This window comes from Camelus ferus, chromosome 7 (genome assembly GCF_009834535.1).
Source record: "Camelus ferus isolate YT-003-E chromosome 7, BCGSAC_Cfer_1.0, whole genome shotgun sequence".
NCBI lineage: Eukaryota > Metazoa > Chordata > Mammalia > Artiodactyla > Camelidae > Camelus > Camelus ferus.
The window spans coordinates 10,129,125-10,151,381 of NC_045702.1; the positions used below are offsets into that span (position 1 = coordinate 10,129,125).

The 22,257-nt window shown below is 34.1% G+C and overlaps 1 protein-coding gene across 3 annotated transcripts in view; it reads left to right on the forward strand.

The window, feature by feature from the left end:
• MKLN1 (muskelin 1) overlaps window positions 1-22,257 on the forward strand; it is a 320,903-nt gene that overhangs the window by 165,750 nt on the left and 132,896 nt on the right. For all 3 annotated transcript variants that reach the window (XR_004321257.1, XR_004321256.1, XM_032483347.1), the window contains exon 4: window positions 17,759-17,828. Coding sequence is in view for 1 of the 3 variants with exons in the window: in XM_032483347.1 (XP_032339238.1) it covers window positions 17,759-17,828 (70 nt within the window). In the remaining 2 variants the exon portion in view is untranslated. The remainder of the gene's footprint in view (window positions 1-17,758; window positions 17,829-22,257) is intronic.

Sequence of the window (22,257 nt, forward strand, 5' to 3'; positions counted from 1 at the left end):
TCTTCCTTTCGTGGTTTGGTAATTTTCCTTTGTATTATCATGGATTTTATTTAATTTTTGTGACTCCTTTGTAAATTTTTGGCTTGTGGTTACCCTTTTTTGTAAATCTATCAACCCATTACTATAACTGTTTTTATTAAACTGATAGTAGCATGATCTCAAACCCATCCTACTGTTAAAAAAAATTAAAAAAGAAAGAAAAAAATATTCTATATTTCCCTGCCTCCCTCTCCCACTCTCAGTGATTTGTATGTCTTCTTTTATAATTTCATGTTTACTTTATTTGTAATTCATGAGTTACCACCTTTCCAGTTGTGTGTTTCTCATTTCTGTAGCATCCTGCCGCTTTTCTATTTAGAATAGCCCTTTCAGTATTTCTTTTAGCATGGGTTTAGTGTTGCTAAACTCCTGCAGCTTTTTTTTTGTCTGTGAAACTCTTTATTTCTCCTTCTATCCTCAAGGATAGCCTTGCTGGATAAAGGATCCTAGGCTGCATCTTTTTTTTTCATTCAGGGCTTTGAATATATCTTGCCACTCCCTTCTGGCCTGTAGTGTTTGTGTAGAGAAATCAGCTGAGAGCCTTATGGGGGTTCCCTTGTAACTTACTCTTTGCTTTTCTCTTGCTGCCTTTAGAATCATTTCTTTATCCTTGACTCTGGCCATCTTGATTATGATATGTCTTGGTGTGGGTCTATTTGGGTTCTTCCTGTTTGGGACCCTCTGAGCTTCCTGTACTTGGATATCTGATTCCTTCTTTAAGTTTGGGAAGTTTTCAGTCATGATTTCTTCAAAAACCTTTTCAGTCCCCTTTGATCTTTCTTCTCCTTCTGGGACCCCTATTATGCGAAGATTGGGACGCTTTATATTATCCCATAGGTCCCTTATGCTATTTTCATTATTTTTTATTTGCTTCTCTTGTAGTTCTTCTGAATGGGTGCTTTCTATTGCCCTGTCTTCTAGATCACTGATTCGTTCCTCTGCATTATCTAGTCGGCTTTGCACAGCTATTAGATCATTCCTCATCTCTGTCAATGAGTTTACCCATTCTACTTGGCTCTTCTTTATAGCTTCAATTTCATTTTTGACATATTTTATATCTCTAAACACTATCTCTTTTAATTCCTTCAGCAAATTCGATCACTCCTTTTTTGAAATCTTGATCTAGTAGGCTATCGATGTCTATTTCGTTGATCTTTCTTTCAGGGGATTTCTCTTGTTCTTTTAATTGAGAAAGGTTTTTCTGCTTCTTCATCTTGCTCATACCTCTTTGGCACTGTGGTTTATGGAGTATCAGTTGTTTATTTTGGTCCTTAAGGATTTTATCTATCTGATGCCTATTTAGGAATAGAACTTAGGAAAAAAAGAAAAAAAAATAAGAGAGAGAGAGAAAGAATTTTAAAAGAAGGGAGAAAGAGGGTTTGAAAACAGTGTATAATGAATAATAGAAGAGTGAGTTGAAGCAGAGTATTAATCGGGTTGAGACGTCCTTTTAAAACCTTTACAAAAAAAGGGGGGGGAGATGAATAGATGTATTTGAAACTTGTGTCTAATCAATAGCAGGACATCAAAACCCAAGAGAAATAGAAATGAATTAAGAAGTAAAGATTAAGAGAGTAATAGAAAATAGAACAGGTAAAAACAGATTTAAAAAAAAATGGGGGGGGGGTTGTCGGTGTTCTCCTGGAGTCTGTGTGCTTTTAATGTGAAGTCTTTCTGTCTTCGTCCTGTTTTGGAAGCTCAGCTTGCTGTTTTCAGAGGCCCTCCGTTGGCGCCCTCTTCTGTGCTGCTCCCAGCACCTGTCAGCAAGCAGATCGCGCCTCTTCCTAACTCTGGGTCAGGTGTAGCTCTCCTCTGCTGTGGGCGGGCGGGTCGCTGCCCCTCCGGATGCCGCAGTCAGATGTTGCAGACTGGCCAGGTAGGAGGGCGGGTCGTGCCCCCTCCCAGCGCCTCGGTCAGGGGCTGTGTTCCTGCCCGAAAGGTGGGGGCGGGGGGCCGCTCTCCCTCTACCTGAGCCGCCGGTAGTTCCGCTCTCTGTGTGGCTGCGCGCTCCGCCCTGGTCGGCGCTCCACAGGTAGGCTCGGGGAAGACCGAGGGACAGCCTTGTCCCTGCTCCAAGCCAGAACCCAGCTCCTTGTTTGTCTTTGTGGAGCAAGTTCTCTGAGGGACCAGGATGGAAGGATCCTATCTGCCCCCGGCTGCAGGCCAGTCTCAGTCTGGCCTTTGAGGCTGCTAAGCCCTTCAGTGCGGATGCAGGTTTTGCCCCCGCCCCCGCCTGAGTGCTAAGCGCAGAGGATATGGCGGTTGTGCCTGAGCCCCGCCTCTCTTACCCCGAAAACTTTCCGCGGGTTTTCAGAGATGGGGGTGTGCACCCTTCCCCCGAGAGCACATCAACCTTGCTGTTTTATGGAGGGCCCAGGTTGTTCTGCCCTGTGCACCCACAGCCAAGGCGCGCAGCCCCTTGCGTTCCCCCGGGGCTGCCTCTGTGCAGCCACTTCCGTCCTCCGCCCGGCTTGGGCAGCCTGGCCCTGCCCGCGGCTGCCGGCCCGCGTCTCAGGCTGGGTGTCGGGGGGACGCTCTGTGCCCGTTTAACTTAGTTCTGTTAGTCAAGGGCTGCTCTGTACAGATCCGAGCCTCGGAGGCTCCCCCTCCGTCCCGCTGGCCTCTCAGTTGGAGAGGGGAGACCCAGCGAGCGAGCGCCAGTCCTCCTTTGCTGCTCCCTCCCCATGGGTCCCGTCCCGCACTGCTTTGCCTTTTGTTCTTTCTTTTTTCCTTTTCTCCTACCAGATTTTTGGCGTCTTTATCTTTTGAAGAGGGCGATGTTCTGTCGGAGTTCCACAGGTGCTCTGGTTGGCTGAGTGGGTCTGTAGATGTGGGTCTTGGTGTATTTGTGGGAGAGGGTGACCTGCGAGCGTCCTTCTACTCCGCCATCTTCTCCCGGACCCAACTGACTTTTTTTTAAAGCACTTCTTTACTTTCTGGTACTACAAGCTGCTCCAGACTCATCTTGTGTATTTTCCGCCCCATTTCTTTATGGAACCCTGGTTCCTTTTATTGGAAAATGGTATTAGCAATTAAGAAACTAAGATCTGGTTATTAGGTATACTCCTTGCTTCTTTTAATACCTCTCAGCTGACAAAGCAAAGAAACATTTGTGTATAGTTACCTGTATATATGCATATCTATAAATATCTATAAACATTTCCATTTGTAACCATTAGTGTCTATATTAAATTAAACATAAATTTCTACTGATGTCTCTTAATCTAATCCATTGCCACATGGATAATTCTAGACCCCTCCCCTCAGTGATCTGTAAATTTCCACTCCAATAGTTAGAAACCTGGGTGTAACTATTTGCCAAACATTTTAATTGTTCAGTTACAGGATACATGTATACTGGTATCAGAATTGTTTATCTGTATCTTGTAGGACTCAGCTTGGTTAACTAGAGTACAGTACTCATGTACAATTCCTTTTGCTTTTAGTCTTATATACTCCCATCTATTTACAAAGGTCAAACCCCCCATTACCTTCAGTGGGGTTGTTTGAAAATTTGTAATAGTTACATTCTTTTGTCACAGTTTGCATTCTTTCTTGGAAGCCTTTAACTTCCTAAGAAAAAAATTTTAACTTGCATGCCTCAAGGTTTACTCTTAGTGTTGTAGAGTTTCATAGGTTTTGACAAATGCATAATATTATGTATCCACCGTTATAGAACTATGCAGAATAGTTTCACTACCCTAAAAATCCTGTGTTTCACCTGTTCTTCCTTTTCCTTCTGTTGAACCCTTGGCAAACCCTGATCTTTTTATTGTCTATAGTTTTGTCTTTTCCAGATGTTCATATACTTTTTTTCTCATTTAACAACTTTCATGTAAGATTCCTCCATGTCATGCCATCACTTGATGGCTTATTTCTTTTTATTTCTGAATAATATTCCATTATATGAATATATCACAGTTTATCCATTCACCTGTTGAAGGACATATTGATTGCTTTCAGTTTTTGGCAGTTATGAATAAAAGCTGCTATAAACATTCATGTGAAAGTTTTGGTTTGGACATAAGTTTTCAGTTCATTTGGGTAAATACCTACAAGTGTGCTTGCTGGATCATACAGTGAGATATGATCACTATACCTTTTGGCATTCCTGCCAGCAATGGGAATTGAATCCTCAATTCTATTTGGTACTGTCAGTTTTTTGGATTTTAGCCATTCTAATGAGTGTGTAGTGATATCTCGTTGCTGTTTTAATTTGCAATTCTCTAATGATATGTGATGTTGAGCATCTTTTCACATGTTTATTTTCCATCAGTATACTTCTTAGTTGGGGTGTCTGCTCACATTTTTGTCTGTTTTTAAATTGGATTGTTTGTTTTCTTATTGTTGACTTTTAAGAGTTCTTCGTAGAGTTTGGATACAGACTTCTGTGTTTTGCAAATATTTTCTCCTCATCTGTGGCTTATTGTTTGTTTCTCTTAACAATGTCTTGCCCAGTAGAAGTTTTTAATTTTAATTAAGTCCAGCTTATAAATTTTTTTCTTTCATGGATTGTGCTTTTGGTGCTTAAAGTCATCATCAAACCCAAGTAACCTAATTTTCTCCCATATTATCTTCTAGGAATTTTATAGTTCTGTGTTTCACATTTAGATTTAAGATTCGTTTTGAATTAGGTTTTGTGAAAGGTGTATGGCCTTTATTTATTTATTTATTTATTTATTGCCATGTGGATGCCCAGTTGTTACAGCACCTTTTGTTAAAAGGATTGTCTTTTCTCCATTGAATTCCCTATGCTCTTTTGTCAAAGATACTTGACTGTTTTTCTGAAGTCTGTATTATTTTCCATTGATCTATGTCTGTTCTTTCATCATTACCACACTGTCTTGAGCAGTATAACTCTAAATAAGTCTTGAAGGCAGGTAATGTCAGTTCTCTAACTTTGTGCTTCTTTTGTATTGTGTTGGCTATTCTGGGTCTTTTGTCTTTCCATATAAACTTTAGAATCAGTTTGTTCATATCCACAAAATAGCTTTCTGGGATTTGTTTGAGATTGGATTGAATGTATAGATCAAGTTGGGACAGTTAACGATATTGAACTGTATATCCATGAACAATAGAATATCTCTCCATTATTTATTTAGATTTTCTTTGATTTCTTTATTAGAGGTTACAATTTTCCTTATGTAGATCTTATACATATTTTGTTAGACTTATTCTCAAGGACTTCATTTTTTAGGTGCTAATATAAATGGTATTGTGTTTTTACTTTTAAATTATAATTGTTTATTGCTGGTATATAGGAAAGCAGCTATATTTTGTGTATTAACCTTCTGTCCTGCAGCCTTGCTATCATAGCTTATTAGTTCCAGGAGTATTTTTGTTGATTCTTTGGGATTTTTTGTATAGACAATCATGTCATCTGTGAGCAACGCCAGTTTTCTCTTTCTTTTCAATCTGTATACCTTTTATTTCCTTTTTTAGTCTCATTGCATTAGCTCAAACTCCCAGAATGATGTTGAATAAGAGCACTTAGTTCCTGATATTAGGGAGAAAAATACAATTTCTCACTATTATGTTAGCTGTAGGTTTTTAGATGTTCTTTATTGGTTTGAGGAGGGTCCTTTCTACTTCTCATTTGCTGAGATTTTTAATTATGAATGGGTGTTGATTTTCTGAAATACTTTTTCTGCATCTAGTTGATATTATATAACTTTTCTTCTTTAGCATGTTGTGCTGGATTTCATTAATTGATTTTTGAATGTTGAATAAATCTTGCATATGTGGAATAAATACCATTTGATTTTGATGTGTAATTATTTTTATACATTGTTAGATTTGATTTTCTTGAGAGAATTTTTTATATTTTTTTGAACTTTAGTTTTATTGTTTTTTGTTTGTTTGTTTATTGTTATTGTTGTTGGGGGGTGGAAATTGGGTTTATTTACTTCTTTTTCTTGTTTTGTTTTTTTCATGGAGGTACTGGGGATTGAACCCAGGGCCTCATGCATGCTAAGCAGGCACTGTATCAATTGAGCTATACCCTCCCCTCTGAGAATTTTTGTATCTATATTGTAAAAGTTATTGGGCTGGAGTTTTTCTTGTAATGTTATCTGGTTTTGGTAGTTGAGTAATGCTTTCCTGACCAACAGGACGTTTTGCATTTTGCTTTTAGTTTCTGGAAGAAATCATAGAGACTTGGTATCGTTTTCTTTAAATGCTTAGTAGAATTCACTAGTAAAACCATCTGGGTTTGGTGCTTTCTTTTTGGGGGGATTATTAATTGTTGATTTAATTTCGTTAATAGTTATCAGCCTTTTCAGATCTGTTTCTCTTTGAGTATTGGTAGTTTTGTCTTTCAAGGAATTGGTCCATTTCATCTCTTACAGTTTTATAGAAATGTAATCATTTAAGTACATTTTATTAACCTTTTAGTATCCAAGTGATTTGTAGTGATGACCTCTGTTTCATTTCTAATATTAATAATTTGTGTCTTCTGGTTTTTTTCTTGATTGCATAGCTAGAAATTTGTCACTCACTAGTTTTTCAAATAGGCCGCTTTTGGTTTCATTGATTTTCTCTTTTCATTTCCTATTTTCAGTTTCATGGATTTTTGCTTTTTTTTTTTACTATTTATCTTCTCTGTTTGCTTTATACTTAAATTGTTCTTCTTTCTTTAGTCTCCTAAAGTGGAAGCTTAGGTGATTGATTTTAGATCTATCTTCTCTTCGAATATGTGCATTCAGTGCTATATTCAGTGCTTTGCTTTGGCTGCATCACTCAAATTTTGATGTTTTGTTTTAATTTTCATTTAATTCAATATAACTTAAAACTTAAATTGTGCCTTGACCCATATCTTTTTTAGAAGAGTGTTGTTTACTCCAGATATTTTGGGATTTTCCACCTTTCTGTTATTGATTAAGTTTCATTTACTGATTAAATTTAATTAATTAAGTTTAATTCCTTTGTGGTCTGAGAGCATACTTTGTATAATTTCCTGTTCTTTTACATTTATTAACGTGTGTCTTATGGTCTTTCTTGGTGAATATTCCTGTGTAAGCTTGAGAAGAATGTGTATTCTGCTGTTTGGATAAAATTTTCTATAATAATTAATTAGATCTAGTTTTTTGATGGTGCTGTTAGATTCAACTGTATCCTTGCTGAGTTTCTGCCTGCTGAATCTGTCAATTACTAATAGAAGGATGTTGATGTCTTCAGTTATAATAGTGGATTTGTCTTTTTCTTCTTGCATTTCTGTCAGTTTTTCTCTCAAGTATTTTGACACTTTTTGGGGGTGCAGACAAATTAAAGATTGTTATGTCTTAGAGAACTGACACACTTTTCATTATGTAATGCCGTTTCTTATTTCTGGTGATTTTGTTTGTTCTTAAGTCTTTTGCCTGATATTAATATAGCTTCTTCAGCTATTTTTTGAAAGCACAGTATGTCTTTCTCTATTTCTCTACTTTTCATCTATCTTTGTCTGTATTTATGGTTGATTTTTCTTTTATATTGACATAGTTAATACACTTTATAAATTTTTGCTGTACTGTTGAGAGCTGCAGTATTCAGTATTACTAGACGCTTATAGGAACTTAAAATTGATTTTAAATTAAATTAAAAAATTCAGTTCCTCAGTCACATTAGCCACATGTTAAATACTCAGTAAGCCACATGTGTCTAGTGGCTTTTGTATTAGACAATGCAGATACAGAAAATTTTCGTCATCACATAAAGTTCTCTTGGAAAATATTGTTATACCATCTATCACATTGCTATTAGCATTATTTTGTAGAAATTTTGCAACTTGCTTTGTATTTCTCCTTTGACCCAATAATGTTTAATAGAATTCTTTTCACTTGGGGCTTATTTTTTGATTCTGATGTTTTGTTTTGTATTTTGGTGTTTTTTAAACTTTGTTAGTAAAATCTAGCATTAATGTGTATTGTAAACTATGATATTTTATTACAAAGTACTGTTTTATTTTGCTCTGAATTTCATCTTGTCTGAAATTAAACTTGAACCCTGCTTTATTATTATTTGCATTTGCTTGGTCTATCCTTGCTAATCCTTTTAAAATGTATATGTATGGGCTTTCATTTTAAGTTTCTAGTGCTTAAACAAGTTTTGTTTTACAGTAGTTTTGGAAGGAAGAACTTCTGTAGGCAGAAGGGATGGACAAGTGTAGTTTTTGAGCTTTGAGTTCTGTCACTTGGACCTCTGCCCACGTAGAATATGAATCTTACCTTCCCTGAGGGGTTGTCATTCTTTATGCTTTGCTTAGTTTATTTTCTGTTCCCTGCAGTTTCTGTTCAGATTGCGTTTCTGTCTTTGTAAAAGAGAATATTTGTAGGACTGTTCTGAAATCCTCTTAGGGTCTAAACTCAGCATTTTATTAATGTTCTCAGGCCCCCTTAGAGATTTCCTGCCTTCTTTGCATTTACCTTATAGCCTGTGAGGACATTATCTGACTATCCAGTTCTCAGATTTACATGGTTAGATTCTTTCCTATTGCTATGATTTTGAACTTGTTAGTTCCTTTGTGAAGAATTAACTTTCCTTCATTTTTACATGAGTGGACCCTTCTAATTAGCATAATTAGCATAATTAGCATTTTGGGGACCACCCCAAGTAAAAGAACTCCCCTGTCCTAGCGCAGCTTCCTGTTTATCTATTTTATAGCATTTATCACAGTCTTTAATTACCTTGTTTACAATTGTATCTGCTTACTTTCTGCTACTTCTCATTTGAACATTAGCATCACAAGTGGGGATCCTGTCTATCTTTTATATCATTATATTTCCAGAGCCTAGCACAATGTCTGACATATAGAGGTCAGTAAATATTTGTTGACTAACTCCAGCTTATTGTTAGGGCCCCCACTTCACCATGCTCTTGTGTAAAAATTGGGACTTTTTGGTGTAAAAGTTGGGAAGTATTTGGAAGCTAGTCTTACCTTTTACAGTATGTACAAGTGATTTTTGGAAGATCTCTAATTTTTGTAGTATACTCTTTAACGCTCTACAGCTGTGGATATTCAAAATTGATTTACTTAATTTCTGTTTTGCATTTTGAATTAGTTTTTTTATTGTATGTTTTTGTGTCACCTAAATTTTAAACTGTATACATTTATTATTTATTAAAAAGTAGATCGTAATCTCCTTGGCCACAGGCACCTATTTTTGCACTTTTTTATGGTGTTACCCCAGCAGGGTGTTCACACATAATGGAAGCGCTGTTATACTCAATGGATTGTGTGTTGTTATCTACTGCTGTGTAGGAGGAGGATTATACATGATACCTTGAATGAGGGATGTGAAATCTTTTAATAGAATTCTAGAATGTTAACATGGCCTCATGAATGATGTTTCATAGAGTTGTGCAATGCAACTTCCCTAATTAGAGCTGGAAGAAACTTGACACCAAGGAATTCAACTTTTCCTTTCACATTGCAGATAAACGAATTAAAGCCCAGAGAGTTTATGCAGTGTGCTTAATGTTATCCAACCAAATAGTCTCCAAGCTCCATGGTCTTAATGATTTCTAGTCAAAGCTTATTTCTTCTACATCCATTTTATTACATCATTCAACATAAGGGCACAAGTTTTAGTCGTGTTTTAAAACCACCTAAAGGAAAATATTTCCAAGTTGAATCCGTCCACGCTCTTGTACATACTCTGCTTGACTGACTTCTTCACATCAAAATTAGAGATAGCTTTTGAGTATCCAAAACTCTTGCTTTAAAATCAACTGAATTTATTGGTAAGTATCTGGAGCATCCATTAGCAGAAAAAAATGTTTAGTGCTCTTTTTTTTTTTTTTTTTTTTTTTTTGCCCAGGTGCTGCTTTTTATGTTTATTTTAACTGTTTTTAAGAACAGCAGTTTAAAAGGTACTGCCAAGCAGGCTTAGGATTTAAGTATGTTTAATCAAAAAAAGGTTTTTTAATTTGCTGACTTGAACCTAAAATGTCCAGTAAATTATCTTCTCATGATGAACTTGAATCGTTTACTCCTGACATTTAATTGGTATTATATATAGATATAATACAGTAAAAAATTTACAAAATAGAGATCTATAGCTTGGAAACACTTAACATTGTATTCCATATTTCAATTGCCCATGTGTTTCACTATAATTTTTATAGCCCTAGTAGAAGAATTTAATTACAACTTTGCCTTTATAGTCTATGTCTAAGAGACTTAATGTGGCTCATTTTTAGTATCTTCAGTTTTCATTCTGCATTGATAGGAATTAAAAATGTACATTTTAAAATTAAATTAACTCTGGTGGAAAAAGGAGGCCATTTTAGTTGTCAGTGCATCTCCCTTATTAGTTCTTTTTGACCAGTTCTCCATTGGTTGTTACCTGCATTTTGCATTTTATGTATATTTTAGAATGGCAGATATTTAACTTAACCTTAGTAGATTAATCCTCTATTATTTGGATCATATAGTTTCTATGCTAAACTGTGTATTCTGTAACCTTTTTTTTGCTTGTCATTTATTTTTCCCAACAATAGTTAAAATGTTAAAATTAGTCATGGAGTACCTAGAAGGGTGTTTTGATCACATTGTTTGGTTGCCAGAAACAGAACCTCCTGGCAGCTAGAACTGAAAAGCCATCGATTTCTATTCTCTCTTGTTCCCTGGAATCTCTTCTATTTTATATCTGCTACATTCTTATGTTACTACTGACTGACTTCTTTCTCTTGTATCTCATACTTATTCTGTATATCTTTTCTCTGTTACATTGATTCTGTTCACTTATACATTTTTCTCTCTTATAATTTTATTTTCATACTCACCCTTTCTACCCCCTATCATAGGTCACTAGCTAGCTTAGATTAGCTGTCCTTGAGATAGTTGTAAGGGAGAGTCACAAGTGCAAAATATCACTCTCTTATGTTTGCTCCTTCAGCAGAGGCTGTGGATGTTTGTAGAATGCTAGCATAGTGACTGTGCTACTGTTGATGAAGAGCTAATGTTAATGGTCACTGCCCTCGACTAGTTTATCTTTTGCCTTGCAGGAGAGTGGAAATGGGTTGTGGGAAGGAACATCTAGGATGGAGAATTAGAAACAATCTACAGTTGACTTTAAGCTTTTAGGGATTATCTGTCACTTAAAAATTTTAAGAGGCAATAAGCCTTTATTAGTTGCTTCTTCATCTCCTTTGTCTTTAAAGAGAAAAGGGAACTTGAGCCTCATTTGATCATCTGATGATAATGTAGTGATTTTGCCATAAGTATGGAAAATTTGTTGTCATCTCAACCATTATATTTTTACAATAATTTTTAATGTTTATATAAATAATGTTTATTATAAATATCTGAATATGACAAATGTAAGAAAATAAGTAAAACCCCTGAAGGGTATTTATGCTTCATTTTGGCTTTTATTTGTGCTTGCTTTATATAATTTGATATATATTAGATCATACCATACATGCTTATTAATTTAATATATAAAAATATATTTATATATGTAAATAATAGGGATTTTACAACAGTAGAATCATACATGCTTCTTTGTAGTTTACATTTCAGAAATCCTCCAAGTTAACAGGTGTAGTTCTGAAGTATTCTTTATAATTGCAATATAATATTCCATGTTATATATTTTTATAATTTATTTAATCATTTCCTTGCTACTACAAAAAATATGCTGCATTAAACAGTGTCATGTATGAGACTCTATACATAGATTTTGTATATTGGTGATTTTAGTTTTATTGGTTAGATTTTGAGAGTGCTAGGTGAAGGAATATGTACATTTAGAATTTTAATAGATGTTGCAAATTGACTTTCCATCAAGGTTGGAGTAACGGACATGTTCACATTTTCTCCTTGATTTCCTGTTAAGTGGGGATTTAATTTCAATTTGATGGGTGAAAAAAGATATGTTAATTGTTTTCCCTGACACAAATCATATACAGGGATTTAGAAAAAAATTTTTTGTTGTTGTTTACTAGCCATTTTAATGACTTTTCACTGACATGCATTCTGCTCATTTTTCATTTTGTTCATCTAATTATGGTGTTTTTTACAGTACAAAATTTAAATGTTTTTTTTATAATCAAGTAACTTTTTTCTTTTACAGCTTCTGTGTTTCTTGTCCAAAAGATCTAACACTTTTGGTTGTACATATTGGCCCTTAAATTTTTTTCCTAAGGTGTTTATGTATGTATGTATGTGTAAATCTTTAATTTGGATTAATTTTGTTTATGATGTTAGGTAGGGCTTGACTTACTTTCTTCCTGCAAATATTCAGTTGGATATAAGCATCATTTGAATGTGAACTATCATTTCCCATTGAAGTAAAACATCATCATCAAACAAGGCTCATTTCATCTAAACAAGGCTCAGTTTCTCGGGTTTTGTTTCTCAGCTGTTGGTCTGTTCCTATACCAGTCCCTACTGTTTTTAATTATAGAGGATTTAAAGTGTTTTAAAAGCTGATAAAATGATCTATCCTCACTATTCTTTTTTTTTTTTTTTGAAATAAACTTTCTTGGTTCTTTTTGTACATTTATTTTTTTTATGTAAACTTTTTGTATTGTGTACTCATTGGGTAAAGCTTCTCTTACTTCAAATAGTGGGCAGTGTGGCAGTCTGGCAGTCTTTGTCTTGTGGCTTTTGGTATACGATTTCCTATGTCATTAGTTCTCTGTAGGTCACCAGGAGACACCTCTCAGCAACTAGATGTCCTCAGCTAAGAGGGCAGGTACATTCTCATCTTCAGGAATAAAAGCTCTCTTGAAGCTCTTTGTGAGCCAGGGAGACTAGTCTATTATAGTCATAGGAATGCTCATTGAGTTGATGCCTTTCTCTTGGGGAAAGAGACGTCCATGGATCTCATGGTCTTCCTAAGGCTAAGCCTTTGTGATGATTCTTAAAGTTCTGGTCTGGCCTTTTGTCACTTTCTGGGCTTAGGAGAGGTACTTCATAGTTGACTTAATGTTGGGACTGGAAATCATCGAGAATATCTTCAAGCTTCTATCTTTTCAAATCCCCTTAGACCTCATCCCATTTCTGGTCTGTATTTTTTTTTTCTTTTCTCGCTGGTTTTTGTTTTTCTTTTTGTTTTTAAGTATAGTTGATTTACAACATTATATAATTTTCAGGTGCACATATTTCTCTTATCTTCATTCCAACTTAGTATAAGCTTCAAGTTACAGTTAATAAATAAGGGTTAATATACTCTATGCTTTGATGGATCCACATTAACTTTTTCTTTTTAGTGTTGTTTATTTGTTCATATTTATCAAATATTTATTAAACACTTTCTGTTTAGCAGCATTTAAGATTGAAGTTAGGCATATGAGGATGAATACCACCCAGTCTCTGTCTTCTCAGAAGCATTTTACATAGGTTTTCACTCCTTTGTTCTTAAAATATTCTCTTCATTTCACATATACACTTTCTCTGTTTTCATTTTCTTCATCATTGTCCCTTCTCAGTCTCTTTTGTTTGATCTTTCTCTTCTGGACCCCCTAAATTATGGACCCCCAGAGCTTAATCAGTCATTCAGCTTCTCTTCTAGCTCCATTTTACTCCCTGAGTTATTTAACACAGTGTCATGGCTTTAAATTTTTTAGTATTTGATATACTGATGTCTCTAAATATATATTGTTTTCAACCCTGGCATTTCCCCTTGAATTTCAGCCTCAGATATCCAACTGCTGAATCTCTGATGGGCTATTTAATAGGCATTTCAGAATTCACAAAACCACAACATATTGCAACTGTTTGCTCCCTTGACTTTGCATTTAGTGAGCTATCTGGTCATGTTTTAGATTATGACATGCCTAGCTCTCTCATGTCATTCAGGTGTGTTTCTCTCCTACTTTGCCTTATTTTTCTTCATAATACTATCATTCCTTATCATTACTTTGACATTATATAGATATTTGTTTATTTTCTAGGTGCTGAGAGATGTTAATCTGCCCTTTTCGTCAGTTTCTTCCCATATTTACTGCATTTAAAAAAAGAATCATTAAAAACTCACAGTCATGGCTTGGACTCTGTTATTTTATAGTTACTGTTTTCATCCAGTTCATATTTTTTTTAAATTGTTAGTTTTAATCTTTACCTGTTGACTTCTTTGATCCCCATTAATACTTTAAATTCCCCCTAGTTTTACAAAGGTTGCATATGCCTTAAATATCTTTTATCTGTCATGAGTCACTTTGTTATTGTGTGTTTGCCTTCATGTAATAGTAATGTTACTACTATTTAATCAGGCCAAAGGATATCTTATTACTATGTTATTTTAGGCCATTTATATGTATGGCTGTATTCAATTTGGGGTTAACATTGTCATTTTATTTAAAATTTTCTGTTTTTAATGTGTACCGCTTTCATTTAATCTTTTCCTGCTTTTTGCTATTTTTTTTGTTGATATTTTGTCTCAGATAATTTAGAATTTCTGTAGTATGTTTTTATTCTAAACTTTTGTATTCTTGAATCTCTCTTTTTTTTAAATCAATTTCAGGAACATTATTACTAGGAGCTATATGTCATTTGACCTCTCCCTCCCCAAATTTATTACACTTTTTGATTTTTGTGGTCCCAATTTATTATAGTTAACAATATATTAAATTTTATCTCATGCTTTATAACATTAATGTCAGGTGGTTTTTTTTTGTTTTTTTGTTTTTTTGTTTTTACTAAACCTTAGTTTTTTAGCTTTAGCTTTTAACCGTACTGCAGTCTTTACTTAGAGTTCTTATCTTTATTGTTTGGTAATTCATTCTTACTGAAACACACTTTTTTCTGATTATGTAGATGAGTTAATTTTAGAATATTTGAAAAGTACAAAAAAGCACAAAGAGAAAAAAAGTCACCATAATCTCACCATTGAAAACAACACTAACGATTTGGTATATGTTCTTTGTCTTTTCTCCTCATGCATGGGTATTATTATTACTTACAACACTTGATTCATTGTATGTGTATTTGTGAACTACTTTTTCCCTTCACTCACGATGTAGTGAACATTTTCAACAACATCGAAGTCAGGCTGTAGAATACATTATGATTACGTGGTATTCTGTAACACAGGTATATCCTAATTTGTTTAATGCATCCTTTGTTGTTAGACAATTAGATTGTTTACGGTTTGCTATTATAAATTGTACTACGATGAATGTGGATGATTTACATCCCCTGGATTATTTTTTAGGTTAAGTTCCAAGAAGTGGAATAATTCTAAGGCTGTATAGTGTGGTGATTAGGAACATTGGCTTTGGAGTCAGGTTGCCTTACTTCTTAGTCAAATTCTTCTTAGGTGTGTATACTTAGGCAAATTCATTTATCTCTCTCATTTTCTTAATCTGTACGTTGAAGATAATAGTTTATATATGGAAAGCACTTAGACCAGTGTCTGGGATGTCATAAAAGCTCAGAAATGTTAGATGCCAACATCATTGTTGTCGTCATAGCTGTTGTCATTATCATTTTTTACTTAAAATGATATACATACTTGAAATGTTTTTGATATATATTATATCAGAATTATCTCATGAAAAGTTATATCAATTTGTATTTCTACCAGCAAAATATGAGAGTGCCATTTTACCTGCTCTGGCCAACAACTGAGATTATGATTAAAACATGTTTTTTTTGAGAGTGTCCAATTTTATAGGGCTAATATATGTTTTTGTTTTAATCTCTTAATTTTGGTTATTACTCATTTTGAATGTTTTGGTTTTGCCCATTTTCATATGAGGTTTTTATGTTTAAGTGCTCTTTAAATATTCAAATTTTAATTAACCCTTTGTGTTTTATGTTGTCTATATTTTTCTATTTGGTTGTTTGTCTTTTTTTGTTTGAGGTCATTTTATGTATTAATGTTTTTACCTTTATGAGATGTGTGTGTAAAGGTAATTCTTTTCCTTTTAGTTCTGCGTTTATGCCAATGGATTTTTTTTTTTCTTTTGGTTGGGGGTGGTGTGGAAGTTTACTTATTTACTTATTTATTTATTTAATAGACATATTGAGAATTGAATCCAGGACCTCGTGCATGCTAAGCGTGCGCTCTATCACTGAGCTATATCCACCCCCTCTAGTTCTGCCTTTAAAAGAAATTCATTCACTTATCTTTTTGACATTTATTAAGTACCTCTTCTGTGACACGTATAGATTCAACTTTTTAAAAATACCCTTTTAATTTTAGGTTGATTTCAGATTTACGGAAATATTGCTGAGGTAGTACAGAGTTCCCATATGCCCCTCACCTAGTTTCTCCTACTGCTAACATCTTATATGACCATGGTACATTTGTCATGACCAGGATACCAACACTGATACATTAGTATTACCTAAACTCCACCTTTTGTTTGGATTTCATTAGTTTTCCCAGTAATGTCTTCTTTCTGACCTAAGATTCCATCCAAGGTATTACTTTTAATTGTCTTGCTTCCATACTCTCCTCTGGTCTATGAATATTTTTTGTCTTTCCTTGTTTTTCATTGTATTGAGTTTTGAGGAGTACTGCTCATATATTTTGTTGACTGGTCCTTAATTTGAATTTGCCTGATGTTTTTCTGATTGTTAGACTGCAGTTATATCAGTATGGATTCAGGGATGTTTATACTTTGGGTTCTAATCCAATACTACATTATTTATTTTGTTTAAATTGTTTTGGCCTTTCCTTCCTTCATTCTTGCCCATTTATTCTTTCATTCTTTCATGTTGGCTCCTCTGTGTCCCTTTGACATGCCCCCTACCTTTGTTGTTGTTGTTGTTTTGAACATTGCAAGATGCTCTAGGCTTATTTTCTGAATTCCCTGCTCTAACCCTAGCATCATTTACTTCTCCAAGAATCTCCGTTTTCTTTTACTGGACTATGGTGTGTAGAAACCAAGATTTGGTGTTGGGTGTACTCACTGCTACTGGGGTAACACTGCTTCTAGTCCCTGTAGTGAACAGAGCTAGGAAGTAAACAGAACTAGGAATATTATTTGTGTCAGTGTGCATGTGTGTGTATGCACACACATATAATTACTTCTGAATCTATTTCTATCTATATTAAGCTAAATATGAGTTCACACTGATGTCTCTGACTCTGTTTCAGAACCACTGGGTTCATTCCAGCCTCCTTCTCTTTGCTTTTCTGTAACTTCCCACTCCACGGTGAGAAGCTTAACTCCTGTCATCCACCATCCATTTACTTAATTGTTCGACCCCCGGTATACATATAAAGTGTTTCAGAATTAACTTGTATCCTTCTGAAAAACAACTTTACCAAATAAAGTACAGTTTTTATGGATGGTTCTATTTGTCTTTAGTCTTACAGTTTCAAGTGAAAGCACCATCTTTCAAAGTTACTTATATCAGTTCCTTTTTTCACTCATAGTTCTACTTTTGACACTAGGCTTAAAAGACCTTTTTGATCCAAAGATTGATTTTATATGTATTTATATGGCATTTTATCTACTACTAGGTATTTTATTACTTTATTTACCTCAAATTCCTAAATGTAACTGTAGTTCATTTTTTCACTTGATGTGAATAGAGCTGTATATATATTTTTTGCTTTTCTCAGTTGTTTAAATACTACCTTTATCATATTTTAAAATCTTACAATTACTAGGCATTTTCTATGTTTTTTATTCTGTTTTGTTTCTCTTCTTGTTCAAGTTCCAGGTATTATATAACTTTGTGTTAATTTCAGCATCTAGTAGATTATTCCTCTTTTTGCATATTTGTGTTCACTTATTCCTTTAATTAATCACTATAATTTCCTTTTCTTTATTTCAGGAACATTTTAGTGGATAAACCAAATGACCAATCTTCAAGGTGGTCGTCAGAGAGCAACTACCCTCCCCAGGTAAAATTAAGCATAGCTCCTGGTACCATTTAAAAGTCAAATTTTAAATAGGCAGGCATTTAATTGATATCAGTTATCTGGAGTTCATTAATAGTTTATTCACTCTTTGAAATTGTGAGATAAATTTTTATTTCCTCTTTGTTTAAATTTTGGGAGAATTTTTATTTCATAGGCAAATACAGTGTGGGATTTGATGCAGCATAGACTATACTTATGATTACTGGAACATTTAAAATCTAGGTTATATGTTTTCTGGATTACTAATGATGCAAAACTGTTTCTTGATATGTTCTGAGGAAAATGTTAACTAAAAAGAACTGGGTTAAGGTGCTGTTAGTGTTCTGAGTAGTAACTGATCGGAGTACTGATCCGAGCAGAGGTTGTGACTTTTACTGCACTAAACTCAAGTCACTGTGTAAATGTTTAAAGAGATGTTGGTAAATTGAACTTTAACCCAATGATTCAGTAATTGCCTTTTAGGGGAAACAAACTTGATATAGTTTGTTATTTTACTAAAGTAGTATATTTAAATGACATTGGGACCATGAGCCAAGTTTTTCCTTGACAAATGGTGTCTGAGGTCATCTGAATTAAAAAATAATCATTTTTCAGTTATATAATTTCAACATTAACATGTATTGTGTCCATATCCTTGAGGAAGTTAATGCTCTGATAGGGAAAGCAGATGGGTAAATAAAAAAATTTTTTTATTCTAGTGTAATTCTTGGGAATCTAGTCTCTGTATTTATTTTTCCTTTTTAATTGTTTTTGTTTGCTTGTTTGTTTTGCTGTTTATAAACCTTTTTGGATCACCTGGTTTTTAAATGTTTCATTGCAAAATACACATCCAAAGATATATACTTACATATATAATATAAAGAATAATAAAGCAAATACCCATTTACTTGTCAACCATCTTTAGAAATGGAAAACTACTACAACCTTTGAAGCTTCCTGTGAGCCCCATCTTATATCTGTCCTCTAATCCCACCCCATTACCTATTGTTTCATATTTTGTTAAATGTATTCTCACAGTATTATATATGTATATGTTCATAAAATACCCTGTGATTTAAGTTTTGTATCACTTTGTCTTTATATAAATATAAATAGAATCACCCATGATACATCTTCTGTGACTAGCTTTTGTTTGTTTATTTAGCATTATGATATAATGTTGCTGAGTATAATTGCAGTTAGTTTTCACTGCTGTTTAGTATTCCAGTGTATGAATATGCCGAAATATATTTATCCACTTTTCAGTTGGTAGGCTTTTGGATTTTTTTATCACTTTTTTTTGCTGTTAGGAACCGGGTGCTGTGAACATTCTTGTAGGTTGTTTCCTGGTACACGCATACAAGAGTTTCTCTAGGGTATATATCTAGGTGTACAATTGTCAGATCATAGAGGATATGTATGTTTAATTTTTATCTGGTAATGCAAAACTGTTTTTACTAAATGGCTGTGTAATTTATATTCTAACTGGCAGTGTATGAAAGTTGCTGTGCATTGTACTCTCCCCATTATTTTTATGGCTGATTTTTAGATTTTGTCAGTCTCGTGGATCTTTCATTGTAACTCATAAAATTAGGTTCCTGTAAGCATATTGTCACAACATTTTCATCAACCAGTCAGTACATAATGTTGCCTTATGTGTGTTTCTGTTTTAAAGATACCTTACTTTAAATGTATCATTTATTCATTAGCATTGAACTCACAGCCAGTAATAGTACTGTAACTCTTGCCTGAATGAAGTGTGTATAATACACTTACCTTCTCTGTAAAGCACATCACAACTTGCATTCAGAAACACTAGACAGCACTTTAACACTAAATTTGGGGACCATTTAATCTTTTTTGGTGGGGCGGGAGAGAGGAAGTAATTAGGTTTATTTATTTATTTATTTTTAGAGTCAGTACTGGGGATTGAACCTAGGACCTTGTGCACACTAAGCATGTACTCTACGACTTGAACTATATACTCATTGCCTCTGGGGACCATTTTAGACAGTGAAATATCAACAGGAAAGCACAAAAACATTTTAAAATGTGGTGCTAAATATACCACAAAAAGAACACATTTTTATTATGAGAGCTGAAACAAGAAAGTACAGGGTCCCTTGTTTGACCATAGCTAGGAGAATGTGCACCAGGCAACTTAAATTTTTTACTGCTTGGTACACGTCCAGGAATGACTGCGAGTATTGATTCTGATGTTACAAATAAATGTTAGTGAGTAGGTGAATTTTCAAGTACAGAACCCACGAATAATGACGAACAACTGTCCTGTAACTACCAATTCATTTACCATATTTTGAAGATTAGAAAGAAAGGAAAAGAGGACTCTGAAAAATCAAAATCATTGTGATGAAATTTTAGGTCCTGAGGGCCTTTTCTTAAGAATCTGCTTTGGATATAGCGTTATTCTGTTTGGTTAATTGTTTCTTCTGGTTTCAGCAACCAGAAGCAGCTTTGTGCATGGTGGACATAGCTTAAAAAATAGGCACATTAACAGCAGGTTGACAACTGACAAAGTGTCATGAGAGGGAGGACAGAAAAATCTAAGCAACAAATAGAAAGCCAAAGTATAACATTTAGGACGTTTTTAGTGCAAAGGTAGATAATACTCTGTATTTCAGTAATCGCTAGGATAGTGTTTCCAGTAAATTTTCTGCAGTAATGAAAATATTCTGTAAACTGCATTGTAAAATATGGCAGCTGCTAGCCACAGGTGGTTATTGAGTACTTGAACTAATGCAACTGAGGAATGCAATTTTAAATTTTATTTAATTTAATTTAGATTAAGTAGCCCCAGGTGGCTAATGGCTGTGTATTAGACTGCACAAATCTAAGACATCACAGTTGTTAGGATATACTATTTGATTCTTATAGTACATGACTTGTCAGTAAGAAATTTTAATTCTATTTAGTATATGCAGCTTAAGCAGATAAGGAAGTTATTAGTATAGTTATCTAGAGAGAGGTGGAAATCAAACTCAAAGCCCCTCAGCTACTCTTTTTTTTCCTAGAATGAGAAAGGACTGTATGTGTATGCATGGGTCCTAAGATGTATGGCATATTTTGACAATGGCACCTAGAGTGAATGAACCCTAAACACTACTGTCTAAAGCTCATATTGGAGTATGAGTGGGATAGGTAGAAATACACATATTTTTCTTGTAATATATGTTGGTTATTTTTTCAGATGACTACTAAGTTTCAGGACTTAACTACTTGGACCTAACTACTTAATTAATAAAACTGTTGATGCCCTTTCGACCTTGGATGCTGTATAAGTCATGTATTGCTGTATAGCAGATTATCACAGAACTTAGCAGTTAAAGAACAAACATTTATTATCTTACCCTGTAACTGAATCAGATTCTGGCTCAGGAGGGAAAAAGAGTACCCATCTATAGGAGAATGTTGGAATACATAAAGAAATACTGTCTGTCATTTAAATAAAATAATCTGGCTTTATACCAGTTGACTTGGAGGAATTTCCACTATTCCTCCAAGAAAAACATTATGCAGAGAAGCATCTGTAATAAGATTCTACTATTGTTACCTGAGTAACAACTCTCCCTCCCTCACCAATATGTATGTATGTATATATGAATATTTGTATTTGAAACAATGAGCCCAGGTAAAGATATGAAAGGATACACATCTGGTTGTTGGCATCAGTTATTTAAGAGAGGAGGGGGTGCAGGAGGAAAAAGAAATAAAACAATCATTTAAAAAAGTTATTCCTATTTAAAAAACAGATGTAATATCAAATTATGTAAAGTATGTCTTTGTGAGTGTGTGCATAGAGTTAAACTGAATCATCATCAGAATGGTGGTGGTTGCAGCAAGATAATGGAATTTAGGTGATTTTAAAAATTTCTTTTAAATTTTAAATTATACTTTTATCTTTTGATTCTCATTTTCATTTTGTTTTTTTTAGTATTTGAAGATTCTTTTTTAAATATTGTATTATTGAAGTGTAGTTGATTTACAGTGTTAGTTTCAGGTGTATAGCAGAGTAATTCAGTTATATATATATGCATATATATTTTTTCTTTTCAGATATTTTCCCATTATATGTTTTTATAAGAAACTGAATATAGTTCCCTCTGCTATACAGTAGGTCCTTGTTGTTTATCGATTTTATATATAGTAGTTTGTATCTGTTAATCCCAAACTCCTAATTTATCCCTCCCCCACCTTTCCCCTTTGTTGACCATAGTTCTGTTTTCTGCATCTGTTTTGGTTTGTAAATAGAATTTGTATCTTTTTTTAGATTCCACATATAAGTGATATCATATGATATTTCTCTTTCTCTGACTTAACTTTTGCTTAAAATGACAGTCTCCAGGTCCATCCATGTTGCTGCAAATGACATTATTTTGTTCTTTTTTATGGCTAAGTGGTATTCCATTATGTA